Source organism: Saccopteryx leptura, chromosome 1 (genome assembly GCF_036850995.1).
Source record: "Saccopteryx leptura isolate mSacLep1 chromosome 1, mSacLep1_pri_phased_curated, whole genome shotgun sequence".
In the NCBI taxonomy this organism is placed as follows: domain Eukaryota; kingdom Metazoa; phylum Chordata; class Mammalia; order Chiroptera; family Emballonuridae; genus Saccopteryx; species Saccopteryx leptura.
Window position 1 is genome coordinate 387381593 of NC_089503.1, and position 17159 is coordinate 387398751.

Sequence of the window (17159 nt, forward strand, 5' to 3'; positions counted from 1 at the left end):
TTGAACGTTGACTGTCACGTTACAAAAGGGGCCGAAGGTGTTCATCGAAGGTGCAGTCTGAGCAAAAGGCCACGTCGGTAGGGGCGCGTTCAGCAAACTGTCGCCCCGCCGAGGTGGCAGTAGACGGGGGCTTAGACTACGGACAGTAGTGGCAGGTAATCCTGGGAAGCTGGGCTGCACTCGCGGCTGGGGCAATGAAGGGGAACAGCCTGAATGAATTCAAACCCTTTCCCACCCTCCAGCCTCCCTCACCAAACACACAGAACCAGAAACTTGCATCATAAGTTTTATTCCCGATGCGGGACAGATTCCCTCCACCCCCAAATGAACTGCATGCTGCTCTGGAGAGAGCTGGGAGCCTCTCCCACCATCTCTGAGGAAGGAGTCAGAAAGGCATGTGCTGGGTTAAGGAACATCTTGCAGTTCCCCAGACAACTTCTCTGCCCCCTTCTCACTGAGGACAGCTCTCCCCATTATTAGTCCTATGATCTACTCATCGCTTAAAATAAAAAAAGGTGCCTTCACTGTTAAACCAAAAACGCAACACCTCATGTATGGGTGGAAGTGTCCTTGGCTGGAACACTGGGCCAAGGACCGCGAATCGAAGTGGGGAGGGCAGGAGAGGAGCCGCCATCACTGTTTCTGCTGCAGGGCCTCCTTTCTTGCTGCGTCCTGCAGTAACTGCGTGTCCACCTCGTCGGCTGGCAGCTGCACGTAGCGGACCACGGAGCCGCGGATGAAGCAGTTCTTCACTGATAACTGGACAAAGATAGGCAAACGTGAAAACACCCTTAAAAATGTACTCCACCGCCCTGGCTGGTTGGCTCAGTAGTAAGACATCAGCCTGGCATTGGATGTCCCGGGTTCAATTCCTGGTCAGGGCACACAGAAGAAGCAACCATCTGTTCCACCACCCCTTTCTCTTCCTCTTCCCCTCCCAGCCAGTGGCTCAATTGGTTTGAGCCTCTGTCCAGGCACTGAGGATAGCTTGTTGGTCTTAGCATTAGCCTCAGGCACTAAAAATAGCTCAGTTGATTAGAGCATTGGCCCCAGTGGGGAGGGGGTTGCCAGGTAGATCCCCATCGGGGCACATGCAGGAGAGAGTTTGTCTATCTCCTTCCATTCAAAAAGAAAAAAAAATGTCCTGCTTTTAGAGGTGTTTCCTCTTTTCCACCATCTCCAACTCACCATGTGAGGGTATTTCTCAGGGTCTGTGACACTGATGTCGGTTAGTTTGATGTTGAGATACTAAGACAAGAAGATGAACACCACTGTTAGCCCTGGAGACAAAATACAAGTGCCCCACCATTAGCTCTCCCCATCTCCTGCCCCAAGCCAGTCCTGGGCTCTTGTTCTGTCTCACCTGATCCACAGAATGGAGAGTCCCACAGATGCTGTCAGGGACAGAGGGAAGGAAGAATAAAATTAACTGACACCAACGGCAACATAGAGGTGACTTGAGAGCTGAGATAAGAACATGGCTGGGGGAAGGAAGCCAGGCACTTGAGGAAGTCAGGACAGGTGGAACCAGAAGGGGGCGTTCCTGAGCCCTAGAGTGGCCAATCAGGGCTTCCAGGGCACTGTTATTTTAGATTGTACATTTTTCCCTACACCAGCCCACTCTCCAGAGCTGCCATTAGACAACTGTGATGCACTGCACTTGTATTTCTCCTGTATTCTATACAGCATTTGTAATTTTCACAGCCGCTTTATAACTTCTTAGCTACTTTACAAAGTAGCTATTACCACCCAGGGGCTTAATTTGCTCAAGAACAAATAAGCCCACATCTGTCTGACCCAAGAATCTTCTGCTATTTCAAACATTTACTGCTTTGGAACCAGAGCTCCATGTGTAAAGTAGATAAAGCAGCTAGCATTTCTCTTGATGAAAGAACAAGGGATGTTCCTTCCCTTCCCCAGTCCCCAGGACCCTGACATGGTAATGAGGCATACTATCTGCACACCAGTGCTCTAAGCTTTGCTACCTCACTCCCCCAGCTTCTGTCAGTGGCTTCAACGCTAAGTCTCACACCCTTGCATCCCAGGGACTGTATTTCTCTACTCTGTAGGTCCCATGAACCTGCATCGTTTGCTGATGTCTAACATTTCTGTAATTCTCGTCTGACATCTACAAACCAGGGTCTCACTGATGAAGGCCCCCGGTCAAGGCACATATGAGAAAGCAATTAATGAACAACTAAGGTGTTGCAATGTGCAATGAAAAACTAATGATTGATGCTTCTCATCTCTCTCCGTTCCTGTCTGTCTGTCTCTGTCTATCCCTCTCTCTGACTCACTCTCTGTCTCTGTAAAAAAAAACAAAAAAAAACACAAAAAAACATTATCGTGCCTGACCTGTGGTGGTGCAGTGGGTAAAGCTGGAATGCTGAAGTCGCAGGTTTGAAACCCTGGCTTCCTTGGTCAAGGCACATATGGGAGTTGATGCTTCCTGCTCCTTCCCCTTCTCTCTCTCTCTCCCCTTTCTAAAATGAATAAATAACGTCTTAAATAAAGATAGCTCAATTGAGCCTGACCAGGCGGTGGCGCAGTGGATAGAGCGTTGGACTGGGATGCAAAGGACCCAGACCCCAAGGTTGCCAGCTTGAGCGCGGGCTCATCTGGTTTGAGCAAAAGTTCAACCGCTTGGACCCAAGGTCTCTGGCTCGAGCAAGGGGTTACTCAGTCTGCTGAAGGCCCACGGTCAAGGCACATATGAGAAAGCAATCAATGAACTAAGGTGTCGCAACGCACAATGAAAAACTAATGATTGATGCTTCTCATCTCTCCATTCCTGTCTGTCTATCCCTATCTATCCCTCTCTCTGTCGCTGTAAAAAAAAAAACTCAATTGATTCAAGCTTGGCCCCAGACGGGAGTTGCCAGGTGGATACCGGTCGGGGTGCATGCAAGAATCTGTTTCACTATCTCCCCTCCTCTCAAAAAAAACCAAAACAAACAAACAAAAAAAACCCCAGTATCTGAGCTCTACTGTCTCTCAGTGGCAGTGTCACTATATCCCTAGCTGCAGAAAAGTCTTTAACAGCACCTCAACACCAACCACAGCAATGAGGTAACTTTCAGGAAGTGTATAAGGAAGGTGGTATTATTTCACTGAATCCTTTAAAAATGAGATATTTGGCATAAAAGTGGTCTGAACCTGACCTGTGGTGGCACAGTGGATAAAGCGTCGACCTGGAATGCTGAGGTTGCTGGTTCAAAACCCTGGGCCTGCCGGTCAGGGCATATATGGGAGTTGATGCTTCCTGCTCCTCCCCCCTTTCTTTCTCTCTCTCTTCTCTAAAATGAATAAAAAAAAAAAAAAAAAAGAATTAAAAAAAAAAAGTGGGCTGAACCTGGCCAGACAGCTCGGTTGGTTAGAGCATCATCCCGATATGCCAGAGGTTGTGGTTTCAGTCCCCAGTCAGGTCACGTACAGAACAATGTTTCTGTCTCTCTCCCTTCCTCTCTCTAAAAATCAAATAAAAAACAAAACCAAAAAACAGACAATAAACCTAAGAGAAAGAACTCTTTCCCAACCCAGTGGACTACCTTTGAATCTTGTCCTTGCTTTAGGACTTGGAGCTGAAACATAAGTTTTTTGCCCTGTGGAAGGCCCAGGAAAGAGAAAAGAGAAAAATAAAAACAAGTTGTCTCACAGAATTGCCTAGGGTTGGTTCTGGCTTCCACACTTGTCTCTATATAGCTATAAACGATATGCCATCAATACCCTATGCCCTGCCTGGCCTGTGGTGGGGCAGTGGACAAAGCTTCGACCTGGAACTCTGAGGTCTCCGGTTCAAAACCCTGGGCTTGCCTGGTCAAGGCATATGGGAGTTGATGCTCCCTGCTCCTCCCCCTCTTCTCTCTCTCTCTCTCTCTCTCCTCTCTAAAATGAGTCAAGTTTTTAAAAACATTTAAAAAAAAAGAATTGTGTACAAATTAAAATATCTGTTTACTTAGCCTCAAAACAACCAATAAAATCTCAATTATGAAAGAAACCTAATTAAAAAAAAATACCCTACGCCCTGCTGATGTCACACAGAAAATCTGCGATGTAAAAGGTGAGGCCCTTTCCTTACCCTTCCCTGCCATGTCCATGTTTCTTCCATTAAAATTATCTCCTGCCTGACCTGCGGTGGCGCAGTGTGGACCTGGAGTGCTGAGGTTGCTCGTTCGAAACCCTGGGCTTGCCAGATCAAGGCACATACAACAAGTGACTGCTTACAAGTTGATGCTTCTCACTCTTCTCCCTGCCTTTCTCTCTATCTTCTGTAAAAATCAATAAAATCTTTATAAAAAAATGTAAAAGCTGTCTGCCTGGTAATGGTGTAGTGGATAGAACTGACCTGAGATGCTGAGTTCCGAGATTCAAAACCCTGAGGTCACCAGCTTGAGCGCGGGCTCATCTGGCTTGAGCTCAGGGTCGGTGGCTTGAGCAAGGGGTCACTGCCTCAGCTTGAGCCCCCCCAGTCAGGCACGTATGAGAAAGCAATCAATGAACTAAAGTGCTGCAACTATGAGTTGATGCTTCTCATCTCTCTCCCTTTCCTGTCTCTCTCACTTAGAAAAAAACCCCCACAACTTTGTACATACATCTTTACTTGTGGAAATGATTCTTACGTTTATGGAAGTTGAGTCAAAGGAGTATATAGTTTAATTGGAAAAAAAAAAACAACTATGTCTATTTTGTAAAAAATGTTGATGCCTCCACTCTGACCTCTGTGGACTTACTCTTTATATACATATTGTATTTTTTTTTTCCAACACAAGAAATAACACCCCAGCTAATCTGTCAGTTTTAAGGCACAAGTCATTTATTTCTTCTGTATCTCTCCCACCTTGCCCTCAAATACTTGTCCAATTAAAGAGGTTCCAGGGCCCTGGGCACACCCACCCCCTACAGACTTGTTGCAGCAGGGACCTACCTCAGGTCATTCTTCAGCTCCACGACCACATCTTTGCCCACAAGGGACTTGAAAAAGGAATAGAAGAGCTATTGGGCAAGAGAGGGAAAACGGTCACACGGGAGAGACGTGGTGGGGAGGAGTGGCCTTGGGCCACTACCACCAAATACCGGTACTGGGGTCCCCACCACGTCTGGGGCAGGTCTCAGAACTTCAAGAGAAGGCACCCTCGGCGACAGAGAGGAACAGCTGGGGCCCAGAGATTCTGCACACTTCACTGAGCCTCGGGCATCAGCCCCGGAGAGGGGCTCCGCCCTGCACCCCTCGGGCCGACCCGGCTGGGGGCTCAGTTCAGCAGCTCTCCGGGGGTCCCAGGCACTAAGGGCTGGAGGGCACCCCAGGGCCCCACTGCAGCGCCGCGGGCCGAGGCCGGGATCCCCGCCCGGACCCCGACCGGGACCCCAACCGCCCGGCCCGCCCGCGCTCCCCGAGGGCGCCCCTTGTGACGTCACGACACCTACCATGGCGCTCGCGCAGCGGGCTGCCGGCCGGACCGGGAAGGCGAGGCCCTGATGCCCTGATTCCGCCGGCGGGAGGCCGTAGCCGGGCGGGAGGCGGAGCGCGAGCCCGCGCGCGGGCAGCGGTGTGGGCAGCGCGGAGTCCCGAAGGCGCGCGCGCGGCGGGCCCGGTCCCGAGAGCCGGCGGCGTGGAGCGGCGGGCGCGCTGACGCCGAGACGGGGCGGGGCTTCCCGCCTCAGACGGGGCGGGGCTTCCCGCCTCCCGAGCCCCGCCCTCGGCGGCGGCGGCGGGCTCCACCGCGCAGGCGCGGCCCCAGCTGTTGCGAGAAGGTCCCAGAAGCTCCTCGCTTCCCCGAGGATTTTCTTGTCCTAGGCGGGGCTGTCCGCTGTGCGATTCGCTCACACCCTATAGACACTTCCTACTGAAAACTGTGGGGACGTTTGTGAAGCCTCATGAAGTATGTACACTTTTCTGTATCTATACAGTTCCTTAAAAAGTAACAACCCCCCCCCCCAAAAAAAAACAACACCCCGCTCTCCCGTCAGGGAGGAAGTCGGTTCTTTTTCCCTGTCCCCATCCCCTTCTTCGCCGGCGACTCTTCCTGGCCCGGGTCTCCGAGGGACCTCAGGAGGCTTGCAGCTAGGGGAGCACACTGGGCAAGCTAGTCCCGGCTAAGCCCCTGAACAAGTCTCTGAGGCCCCCTTTCCTCTGACTTTTCCTCCTGCACGGCCAATAAACTCTCACTTGGCTTGCTGCGCTTTGTCTCTTGATTGAATTCTTTCAATAAGACAAAAATGGAGGCCTTGTTGTTTTGTCTGGAACACACATAGGACCATTCCGCTAATCTGCTATTCGTTGACTGCTTTAAGAAGTGTGAGGGCGTAGGGGACAGCCCGTCTGTATAGTATATGGCTGTGGGGGTAGTGTCGGTAGCAGATGATCATCTAATTTCTTCCTACTTAAATTCCCTACATTAATTGTCACGTGCAAATGATACACACAAAACTGGATTATAATAAACAAACAGTAAAACCATGGAGGGGGGAGATGACACGTTCAGTCCCCGAGACCAGGATGATACTATGAAAGGGTTCCTACTGTCCTGATACACCTTTGCCATTTTGTTCCCGGTCAGGGCACATACAGAAACATCTGTGTTTCTGTCTCTTTCTCTCCATCCTCTCTCTAAAATCAATAAATTAAAAAAAAAAAAAGTCATTAAAGTAAGACTTTTATTTATTTATTTTAGGGAGAGGAAAGAGAGAGAGAGAAGGGGGAGGAGCAGAGAGCATCCGCGGGTAAGCCCAGGGTTTCCGACTGGCGACCTCAGGGTTCCAGGTTGACGCCCCATCCACTGTGCCACCACAGGTCAGGCAATAAACAAAGTTTCACTCCTGGCCCTGGCTGGTTGGCTCAGTGGTAGAGCTTCAGCTCGGCGTGTGGATGTCCTGGGTTTGATTCCTGTCAGGGCACACAGGAGAAGCAACCATCTCTCCCTTCTCCTTCTCTCTCTCTCTCTCCCCCTTCCTCTTTGTCTAAAGTAAATAAAATAAACATTTAAACACCTATTTACAAACAAATAAAAGGAGGCAGAGCTTCGGATATGAATCCCGTCTCCTTCACTTGCTGCTAGAAAATAAAACTGCCTTGTGACAGCCACGCCTCCGCATAATATTTCACATCCAAATGTGCCCCCTCAAATACAGAGCGTTACAAATTCCGTTACACATATTTCTATGCCCTTGTCCCCAAGACTTTCATAAACATGTGATATGACCTAACAGGTGAAAGTATTTTTTGAAGAAATAAGACCATACCAAATCCTCCATGTCTCATTTTGCACAAAAGTACCCATTTGTCAGGAGTTCTGTTGTAGAAATGTTTTCTGCATGTAAAAGTTATAATAATGGACGCTGGGGGCACAGACACTGGACCTAGACCCCACCTGCAGGTAACATCAAGGAGAAGTTTGTTCCCCAGCTGAACTCTGAGCGCCTGAACCAGTCTATCATGGAATAGCTAGTAATTATGGTGAGTAACTGCTCTAACTGGGGCTGAAAGTGACTAATGATCCCATCATTTTCCTGTTTAAAACAATGAGCTCGTGAAAATTCACATACTTTGCCCTTAGCAGCTTAATCATGCACAATAGCTCCAACCACACATGCTCTTGCCACGTGCTTTTCAAAATACACTCACAGCCTAAGGATACCAGAAGAAATCTGCTTTAGGAACAAATTTACCGAAGGACAAGTAGCTCTCCACACAAAGGAGAAGAAAGTTGGGGAGTCTGGAGATACAAGACGTTCAAATTCATCCGTTGGTTCTCAGAGGGGCCTCGCTTCCCTAAGAGCCTCATTCCACAGTCAGAAGCAGGACCTGGAGTGTGGAAAGATGGCATATGACACTCTCCCTTTAGAATCCCAAAATGATGATCACTTCGGTTCCGTCCAGTTAATTCAAGAATCATAACAAAGTCTGAAGGTGAGGGGAACAAATTCACCTGAGAGGCACCGTAGAACCTTTCAACACCAAATAAGATTAGTCTACTTCTTCAATGGTGGGGCCAGTGGTGGCCTGTCCGGGCGAGTACCCTGTTGCGCAGGTCGGCCCAGTGCATCCGCCCTGGTAGAGTTTGGTGATGACGGGGTTACACACCTGCTCCAGTTCCTTCCTCTTGTGCTCAAACTCATCTTTCTCAGCCAGTTGGTTGGCCTCCAGCCACGAAAGGGCCTCATTGCACTTGTCCAGTATTTTCTTTTTATCTGACTCACTAATCTTACCCTTCAACCCTTCTTCACCCACAGCACTCTTCATATTAAAAGCATAGGATTCTAAGCCATTTTTTGCTGCAATTCTCTCTCTCTGCACCTCGTCCTCCGCTTTGTAGCGCTCCGCCTCCTGCACCATGCGCTCGATCTCCTCCTTGCTCAGGCGGCCCTTGTCGTTGGTGATGGTGATCTTGTTGGCCTTGCCCGTGCTCTTGTCCGTGGCTGTAACATTAAGGATGCCGTTGGCGTCGATGTCAAAGGTCACCTCGATCTGGGGCACGCCCCTGGGCGCCGGCGGGATGCCACTCAGCTCGAAGCGCCCCAGCAGGTTGTTGTCTTTGGTCATGGCCCTCTCACCCTCGTACACCTGGATCAGCACCCCGGGCTGGTTGTCCGAGTAGGTGGTGAAGATCTGCGTCTGCTTCGTGGGGATGGTGGAGTTGCGCTTGATCAGGGCCGTCATCACGCCCCCGGCCGTCTCCAGACCCAGCGACAGGGGAGCCACGTCCAGCAGCAGCAGGTCCTGCACCTTCTCGGACTTGTCCCCCATCAGGATGGCGGCCTGCACCGCCGCCCCGTACGCCACCGCCTCGTCCGGGTTGATGCTCTTGTTGAGGTCACGGCCATTAAAGTAGTCCTGTAGCAGCCTCTGCACCTTGGGGATGCGCGTGGAGCCCCCAACTAAAACAATGTCATGGATTTTAGCCTTATCCATCTTGGCGTCCCGAAGAGCCTTCTCCACGGGCTCCAGGGTATTCCTAAAGAGGTCCGCACACAGCTCTTCAAACCGGGCTCTGGTGATGGACGTGTAGAAGTCGATGCCTTCGTAAAGTGAATCAATTTCCAAGTTGGCCTGCGTGCTGGACGACAGGGTCCTCTTGGCCCTCTCGCAGGCCGTGCGCAGCCGCCGCACGGCTCGCTTGTTCTGGCTGATGTCCTTCTTGTGCTTCCTCTTGAACTCCTCCACGAAGTGGCTCACCAGCCGGTTGTCAAAGTCCTCCCCTCCCAGGTGCGTGTCCCCGGCCGTGGCCTTCACCTCGAAGATGCCGTCGTCGATCGTCAGGATGGACACGTCGAACGTGCCCCCGCCCAGGTCGAAGATCAAAACGTGTCGCTCTCCCTGACCTGCTCTATCTAAGCCATAGGCAATGGCAGCAGCTGTGGGTTCATTGATAATTCTTAGCACGTTGAGACCCGCAATCACGCCTGCATCCTTGGTGGCCTGGCGTTGAGAGTCATTGAAATAGGCCGGCACGGTGATCACCGCATTGGTGATAGAGTGGCCCAGAAAAGCCTCAGCAGTCTCCTTCATCTTGGTCAGCACCATGGACGAGATCTCCTCGGGGTAGAACGCTTTCTTCTCTCCTTTGTAGGACACCAATACCTTGGGCTTGCCTCCTTCATTGATTACCTGAAACGGCCAAAGTTTCATATCTGATTGCACTACAGGATCATTAAATTTTCTGCCAATCAGACGTTTGGCATCAAAGACAGTGTTCTGCGGGTTCAGCGCCACCTGGTTCTTGGCCGCGTCCCCGATCAGCCGCTCCGTGTCGGTGAAGGCCACGTAGCTGGGGGTGGTGCGGTTGCCCTGGTCGTTGGCGATGATCTCCACCTTGCCGTGCTGGAACACCCCGACGCACGAGTAGGTGGTGCCCAGGTCGATGCCGATGGCCGTGGCCTTAGCAGTAGCCATGGTTTTCCGAGACCTATTGAGAAAAAAGTGCGATAAAGTCTCAGCAGGATACTTCTTCAATTTACTATTTTTAGCTGTGGTAAAATACTCATAACATGAAATTTATCAGTAGTAAGTTCATTCACATTGTTGTCTAGCCAATCTCCAGAACTCTTTATCTTACAAAACTGAAATTCCATGCCCATTAAACAACTCACCATTCCCTACTCCCAACAGACCCTGGAAACCACCACTTGACATCTCTACAAATTTTACTGCTCTAGATAACTCATAGTAGCGGAATTATACACTATTTCTCTTTTTGTGACTGGAGTATTTCACTTAGCATAGTAACATATTTCGTCTGCTTTTTAAAAATTTTATTTTATTTTACTTTTTGCGAGAAAGTAAGGCAGAGAGATGAGAAGCATCGATTTGTTGCGGCGCCTTAGTTGTTCATTGATTGCTTTCTCATCTGTGCCTTGACCAAGAAGCTCCAACTGAGCCAGTGACCCAGTGCTCAAGCCAGTGACCTTGGGGTTTTGAACCTGGGTCCTCAGTGTCCCAGGCCGATACTCTATCCACTGCAACACTGCCTGGTCAGGCCATATGATTTTCCTTCTTTTTTAAGGTGGAATAAAATTCTATGGGGTATCCACATTTTATTTATCTATTCCCTCTGTGGACATTCAGGCTGCGTCTACCTGATGGCTATTGTGAATAATGCTGTCATGAACTCTGTGTACAGACACCTTTCTGGAGTACAAATATCTCTTCTAGACCATGCATGCTTCCATGTTCTTTGGACAAGGCAGACCTAAGCATTCTTAGCCTACTGGAAGGGGGAAGGCGGTGGTTGTAATTTTTTTTTATAGATGTTTCTTATTTACTCGTTTTTATTTATTTTAACTTTATTTATTTTTTACAGAGACAGAGAGTGAGTCAGAGAGAGGGACAGACAGGGACAGACAGACAGGAACGGAGAGAGATGAGAAGCATCAATCATTAGTTTTTCATTGCACGTTGCAACACCTTAGTTGTTCATTGATTGCCCTCTCATACGTGCCCTAACCGCGGGCCTTCAGCAGACCAAGTAACCCCTTGCTTGAGCCAGCGACCTTGGTTTCAAGCTGGTGGGCTTTTGCTCAAACCAGATGATCCCACACTCAAGCTAGCGACTTCAGGGTCTCGAACTTGGGTCTTCTGCATCCCAGTCCGACGCTCTATCCACTGTGCCACCGCCTGGTCAGGCTATTTACTCATTTTTAGAGAGAAGGGGGAGGAGCAGGAAGCATCAACTCCCATATGTGCCTGGACTAGACAAGCCCAGGGTTTTGAACCGGTGACCTCAGCGTTCCAGGACGACGCTTTATCTACTGCACTACCACAGGTCAGGTGCAGTGGGGTGTAATTGTTTTGAATTTCTCACAGTTCCTGACTCAAGTGTCCTGTCCTAAGTCTGTGATACATTTTATTTTGAGACTGGATCTGTCTCCTGCTGAACTAAGATTGTTTTACCCTCTGGTCTCTGCATGAGACATTAATCGCCACACTTGGGTTTAGCTGCCTTCCTGGGCTCCTTTACCCTCTTCTAGGGATATGTGGGAGTGAATCGGGGCTGTCAGGAACCCTCTGCAGCCCTCAGAAGTTTTATCAGGTGAGGTGGGGCACTTCACGTAGTATTTGTGTTTAACCTTTTACCTTAAAAAGTCCCATTATGGGCCCTAGCCAGTTAGCTCAGTCCCTTAAGAACATCAACTTGAAACACCAAGGGTGCGGGTGTGAACCTGGTTAGGACACATACAGGCCACCAGTAAGTGCACAACTAGGCGGAACAACAAACGAATGTCTCTCCTGCAAATCAATCAATAATTTAAAAGTAAATAAGTGAACTTCAAAAAAAAAAAATCCCGTCATCTACAGACAAGGACAAACCGGCTCCTCTACCTCTTTCCAGCAGCTGTGACCAGCCAATTCACTGCACCTTGAGCTCTTCAAAGGCTCCCCCTCCGTGGTTGGCACGCCCCCCACACTTAGATTTGAACGAACTCAATAGAGAGCCTTGCGGCACTGTGTCACACGAGGACCTACCCGTCCTGCCTATTCCCACCCCATTACAACCGGCCCTCCCGGTCACCTAGTCTCCCGCCGTCTTCGCTCCAGTTTGGCAATGTTCGGTTTGCGAAGCCCTAGTAGGGATCACTCAAAATCCACCGTGTGCGGCCAGCTGTCCCCCCACCCACCCCCACCCGCCCGCCGCCCTAACTTTGAGCCAAACCCAGTCCTATCACCGCGTTCCGCTACTAGCGGTGAGGTCAGAGATAGCACTTCCATTGTAACGCGGCCTAGGGCCGGGGCGTCAGCATGACCACGCCCCTCCCACCCCCTTTTTACCGTCACCACGACAGCCAGGCGGGCCCCTCCCACCCAGGGCTCCTCCCACCACCCCATCCTTCCCCCTTCCCGGTGCCGCACCAGCCCAGCAAACCCCAGAACAGTCTGGAGGGTTCTGGGAGAAACGGGACCAAGGACGCTGATTGGTCTGAGAAAGCCCGGGGGGCAGGACGCACAGCGAACCCCCGAGAACATTCCCGACTCGCCGCCCCGCCTAGCGCGAGGATTGGGGGAGCGGGGAAGAGGCGGGACTAGGTGAAGAAATATAAATGCAATCAGCCGCGACTACACACAGCAACCCAGCCTCCTAGAGTGATCTTTGCTCTGTTTTTGTCAGCCTATTGTTCGTGGACGCAACCGCCGCGGATCCGAGCCTCCGAGGACAAACTTCTGCTATCCCGGCGTTCCGTCTCCTGCTTCGGAAAGGACCGAGGTTTTCAGAAGAGACCCGAACCTTCAGCGCCCGGCGCGAGAACAAGGCAGCGGCATGGCTAAAACCACGGCCATCGGCATCGACCTGGGCACCACCTACTCGTGCGTCGGGGTGTTCCAGCACGGCAAGGTGGAGATCATCGCCAACGACCAGGGCAACCGCACCACACCCAGCTACGTGGCCTTCACCGACACGGAGCGGCTGATCGGGGACGCGGCCAAGAACCAGGTGGCGCTGAACCCGCAGAACACCGTGTTCGACGCCAAGCGGCTGATCGGCCGCAAGTTCGGCGACGCGGTGGTGCAGTCGGACATGAAGCACTGGCCTTTCCAGGTGATCAGCGACGCGGACAAGCCCAAGGTGCAGGTGAGCTACAAGGGGGAGACCAAGGCGTTCTACCCCGAGGAGATCTCGTCCATGGTGTTGACCAAGATGAAGGAGATCGCCGAGGCGTACCTGGGCTACCCGGTGACCAACGCGGTGATCACCGTGCCGGCCTACTTCAACGACTCGCAGCGCCAGGCCACCAAGGACGCGGGGGTGATCGCGGGGCTGAACGTGCTGAGGATCATCAACGAGCCGACGGCGGCCGCCATCGCCTACGGGCTGGACAGGACGGGCAAGGGGGAGCGCAACGTGCTCATCTTCGACCTGGGCGGGGGCACGTTCGACGTGTCCATCCTGACGATCGACGACGGCATCTTCGAGGTGAAGGCCACGGCCGGCGACACGCACCTGGGAGGGGAGGACTTTGACAACCGGCTGGTGAACCACTTCGTGGAGGAGTTCAAGAGGAAGCACAAGAAGGACATCAGCCAGAACAAGCGAGCCGTGCGGCGGCTGCGCACGGCCTGCGAGAGGGCCAAGAGGACCCTGTCGTCCAGCACGCAGGCCAGCCTGGAGATCGACTCCCTGTTCGAGGGCATCGACTTCTACACGTCCATCACGCGGGCGCGCTTCGAGGAGCTGTGCTCCGACCTGTTCCGGGGCACCCTGGAGCCCGTGGAGAAGGCCCTGCGCGACGCCAAGCTGGACAAGGCGCAGATCCACGACCTGGTGCTGGTGGGCGGCTCCACGCGCATCCCCAAGGTGCAGAAGCTGCTGCAGGACTTCTTCAACGGGCGCGAACTCAACAAGAGCATCAACCCGGACGAGGCGGTGGCGTATGGGGCGGCGGTGCAGGCCGCCATCCTGATGGGGGACAAGTCCGAGAACGTGCAGGACCTGCTGCTGCTGGACGTGGCTCCCCTGTCGCTGGGTCTGGAGACGGCCGGGGGCGTGATGACGGCCCTGATCAAGCGCAACTCCACCATCCCCACGAAGCAGACGCAGATCTTCACCACCTACTCGGACAACCAGCCCGGGGTGCTGATCCAGGTGTACGAGGGCGAGAGGGCCATGACCAAGGACAACAACCTGCTGGGGCGCTTCGAGCTGAGTGGCATCCCGCCGGCGCCCAGGGGCGTGCCCCAGATCGAGGTGACCTTTGACATCGACGCCAACGGCATCCTGAACGTCACGGCCTTGGACAAGAGCACGGGCAAGGCCAACAAGATCACCATCACCAACGACAAGGGCCGCCTGAGCAAGGAGGAGATCGAGCGCATGGTGCAGGAGGCGGAGCGCTACAAAGCAGAGGACGAGGTGCAGCGCGAGCGGGTGGCGGCCAAGAACGCGCTGGAGTCGTACGCCTTCAACATGAAGAGCGCGGTGGAGGACGAGGGGCTGCGGGGCAAGATCAGCGAGGCGGACAAGAAGCGGGTGCTGGACAAGTGCCAGGAGGTGATTTCCTGGCTGGACGCCAACACGCTGGCGGAGAAGGAGGAGTTTGAGCACAAGAGGAAGGAGCTGGAGCAGGTGTGTAACCCCGTCATCAGCGGCCTGTACCAGGGTGCGGGCGGGCCCGGGGCGGGTGGCTTCGGGGCGCAGGCCCCGAAGGGAGGCTCCGGCCCCACCATTGAGGAGGTGGATTAGGACGCCTTTCCCAGATTTCTCATATTTGTTGGCTTGCTATTTTATGTATGTACGTTTCATCAGCTCTCAATTTTGCAAGTGGTTTGCAAAGTTGAACTCCATGTTTAGTGAAATAACTTGCTGTTTTTTTCTCCTGACTATAATTGTGCAGATGAGTTTCTACTGCCCTCTTTTATTTCCTTTTTTTGTAATACTCATACCAAACTCGGTTGTTTTTTTCTTTTTAAAAGTTTGGAGTAAATAAAGTCAAAATAAGTTGAGTGATGTCACATCTGCCTCTTCATTTTGAAGTCAGAATGGCCTCCACCAGTTTCTTAGAGTATCTCAAGTCAGGGGGAATTTGCCTCTTTGGAAAGGTTTTGAATCTGAGAAAGAAGACTGTTACTGGATTGTGATTTCTTTGTTTTAGGGAATGGTATTCTTTGAGACTTGCAGAAAAACAACTCTGCTTGTTTACAGTGGGTTGGGTGTGTGGGTCCTGAAAGTAAGGGCCGTGCTAACAGGGTTGTCTCAGGGTGGGTCAGGGGATTCACCCCTGTGCAAGCGTGGCCTCAAACGGGACTTGGGGTTGTTCCTGGAGAAACGGGCAAAGGAGAGGCAGTTAACTAGGAAGGTAATGGCTGCTAGTTTCTGTAAGTACACCTGATAAAGGCATGATGTTGAATCTGGATTCAACCTGAAAGAGAACGTGAGGCCTAAATCAGCAGTGAGACGTGAGTTCAAGCAGTGGTTTGCTGACTTATGCCCAAGTGCATTAGCCCCTGGTCTCCACTTCTCCTATTTTAAAATGACAGAGTTTGGCTAATCCCTCAGCCTATAATTCTTATTTACGAAAGGATGCTGAGATCGAAATGCCACATTTCTATTAGTTAACTACATTTTAAATGCCCCACTAGCACTTCAGGGGGGTGTCATTGAGAATTTGATGCCCCAGCAGAAGGACTCCAGTGGTTTGTTGCTGCTCTTGTGTTTAAGTACCATGCTGAGCCCTCTTACGTATTTATTAACCCTTACTCCACCACGCTTGAGTTGAAGTAGTGTTTGACCTTCACAGGTGAGCATATGGGGAGATTTAAAGGTACTTGGCTTCCCTAAAATTATTTAAAGGTGCAAGTAAAGTCCAGTTCACTAAGATGTTGAACCTTGACACCAACTCTGGTGTTACAGGGTTTTGCCATGCGACCCCCAAGTCCACAAGGTGCGTCTGTGCGTGCCTGGTTCTGGGTTCTGTCTCGAGTGTAGGTTTCACAGGCAGTGCCTTTACTCTGTTATGTCAAATAACCAATAGGATTGATGACAAAGGTCTATTTCATTTAGAAGGGAGGGGAAAAACTTGCAGCCCTGTCTCGGGAGGACCTGTTAAAGCCTGCTTTTCCTTGGTGATGCTTCATGCCCAAGCTGCTAGCATCCTAGAAGTAACCCCTTCCACATTCTCCTTGTCAGGAAAGGCCCGGAAAGGGGATGGATTCGTTGGCTAGAGCATCCTGAAGCGCAGAGGTGGCCCAGAAGTTGCTGGTTCGATCCCAGGTCAGGGCACATATGGGGAAGAGATTGATGTTCTTGTCTCTCTCCCTTCCTCTGTCTCTCCCTAAAGTCAACTATAAACATTAAAAAGAAAATTAAGACCCAGAAAGATCCTCAAGACTTGAGGGATGAGCTCCTTTAAAAATCAACTGCATTGGCCTAGGCAGGTTAGATCAGTTGGTTAGAGCTTGGTCTGGAAACACCAAGGTTGCTAGTTCGATCCCAGGTCAGTGCACATAAAAGGAACCAACAAATGAGTGTTTCTCCCCTCATTTATCTCCCTCTCCCTTCCTCTCCCTTCCTCCTCATCTCTCCACTCATACACACAAAAAAATTAGGTTAAAAGATGTTTCAGGCCCTGGCCGGTTGGCTCAGCGGTAGAGCGTCGGCCTGGTGTGCGGGGGACCCGGGTTCAATTCCCGGCCAGGGCACACAGGAGAAGCGCCCATTTGCTTCTCCACCCCCACCCCCTCCTTCCTCTCTGTCTCTCTCTTCCCCTCCCGCAGCCAAGGCTCCATTGGAGCAAAGATGGCCCGGGCGCTGGGGATGGCTCCTTGGCCTCTGCCCCAGGCGCTAGGGTGGCTCTGGTCACAGCAGAGCGATGCCCCGGAGGGGCAGAGCATCGCCCCCTGGTGGGCAGAGCATCGCCCCTGGTGGGCGTGCCGGGTGGATCCCGGTCGGGCGCATGCGGGAGTCTGTCTGACTGTCTCTCCCCGTTTCCAGCTTCAGGAAAAAAAAAAAAAAAAAGATGTTTCAAAACTAGATCCAGGTGATAGCAATACAGCACTATAAATGTACTAGGTACCACTCAATTGAACAATTAGAAATGGTTATTTTGCCTGACCTGTCGTGACACAGTGGATAAAATGTCAACCTGGAATGCTGAGGTTGCTGGTTCAAAACTCTGGGCTTCCCAGGTCAAGGCACATAGGAGAAGCAACTACTCACAAACATTAGGGGACCAGG

At 51.6% G+C, this 17159-nt stretch overlaps 3 protein-coding genes across 5 annotated transcripts; 1 reads left to right on the forward strand and 2 right to left on the reverse strand.

Annotated features, from left to right (window-relative positions):
- Positions 1-273: 273 nt before the first annotated feature.
- Positions 274-5617, reverse strand: LSM2 (LSM2 homolog, U6 small nuclear RNA and mRNA degradation associated). Of its 2 annotated transcripts, XM_066359766.1 has the most exons (5): positions 5425-5617; positions 4925-4992; positions 1364-1394; positions 1189-1248; positions 274-759 (listed from the first exon to the last, which is right to left on the reverse strand). In XM_066359766.1, the coding sequence occupies exons 1-5, from the start codon at positions 5425-5427 to the stop codon at positions 634-636; spliced, it is 288 nt and encodes a 95-aa protein (XP_066215863.1). In that variant the 5' UTR covers positions 5428-5617; the 3' UTR covers positions 274-633. The 2 variants fall into 2 exon arrangements, with proteins under 2 accessions (XP_066215863.1, XP_066215862.1); XM_066359765.1 differs by lacking the exons at positions 4925-4992; positions 5425-5617 and adding an exon at positions 2356-2490.
- Positions 5618-6595: 978 nt separating this feature from the next.
- On the reverse strand, positions 6596-12103 carry HSPA1L (heat shock protein family A (Hsp70) member 1 like). 2 transcript variants are annotated; one of them, XM_066359767.1, is made up of 2 exons: positions 12006-12103; positions 6596-9902 (listed from the first exon to the last, which is right to left on the reverse strand). In XM_066359767.1, exon 2 carries the CDS (start codon positions 9887-9889, stop codon positions 7964-7966), a length of 1926 nt encoding a protein of 641 aa, XP_066215864.1. In that variant the 5' UTR covers positions 9890-9902; positions 12006-12103; the 3' UTR covers positions 6596-7963. The 2 variants fall into 2 exon arrangements, with proteins under 2 accessions (XP_066215864.1, XP_066215865.1); XM_066359768.1 differs by lacking the exon at positions 12006-12103 and adding an exon at positions 11816-11930.
- Positions 12104-12607: 504 nt separating this feature from the next.
- On the forward strand, positions 12608-14929 carry HSPA1A (heat shock protein family A (Hsp70) member 1A). The gene has a single exon (XM_066359770.1). The coding sequence runs from the start codon at positions 12750-12752 to the stop codon at positions 14667-14669; it is 1920 nt and encodes a 639-aa protein (XP_066215867.1). The 5' UTR covers positions 12608-12749; the 3' UTR covers positions 14670-14929.
- Positions 14930-17159: the final 2230 nt, after the last annotated feature.

Coding starts and splice junctions, on each gene's coding strand:
- LSM2 (XM_066359765.1), bottom strand. CDS start 2,432: ATGTGCCTTGACCAAGGAAGCCAGGGTTTCAAACCTGCGACTTCAGCA. Junction 1,249..1,363: donor CTCTCCATTCTGTGGATCAG/GTGAGACAGAAC, acceptor TTCTTGTCTTAG/TATCTCAACATCAAACTAAC. Junction 760..1,188: donor CTGAGAAATACCCTCACATG/GTGAGTTGGAGA, acceptor ATCTTTGTCCAG/TTATCAGTGAAGAACTGCTT.
- HSPA1L (XM_066359767.1), bottom strand. CDS start 9,889: ATGGCTACTGCTAAGGCCACGGCCATCGGCATCGACCTGGGCACCACC.
- HSPA1A (XM_066359770.1), top strand. CDS start 12,750: ATGGCTAAAACCACGGCCATCGGCATCGACCTGGGCACCACCTACTCG.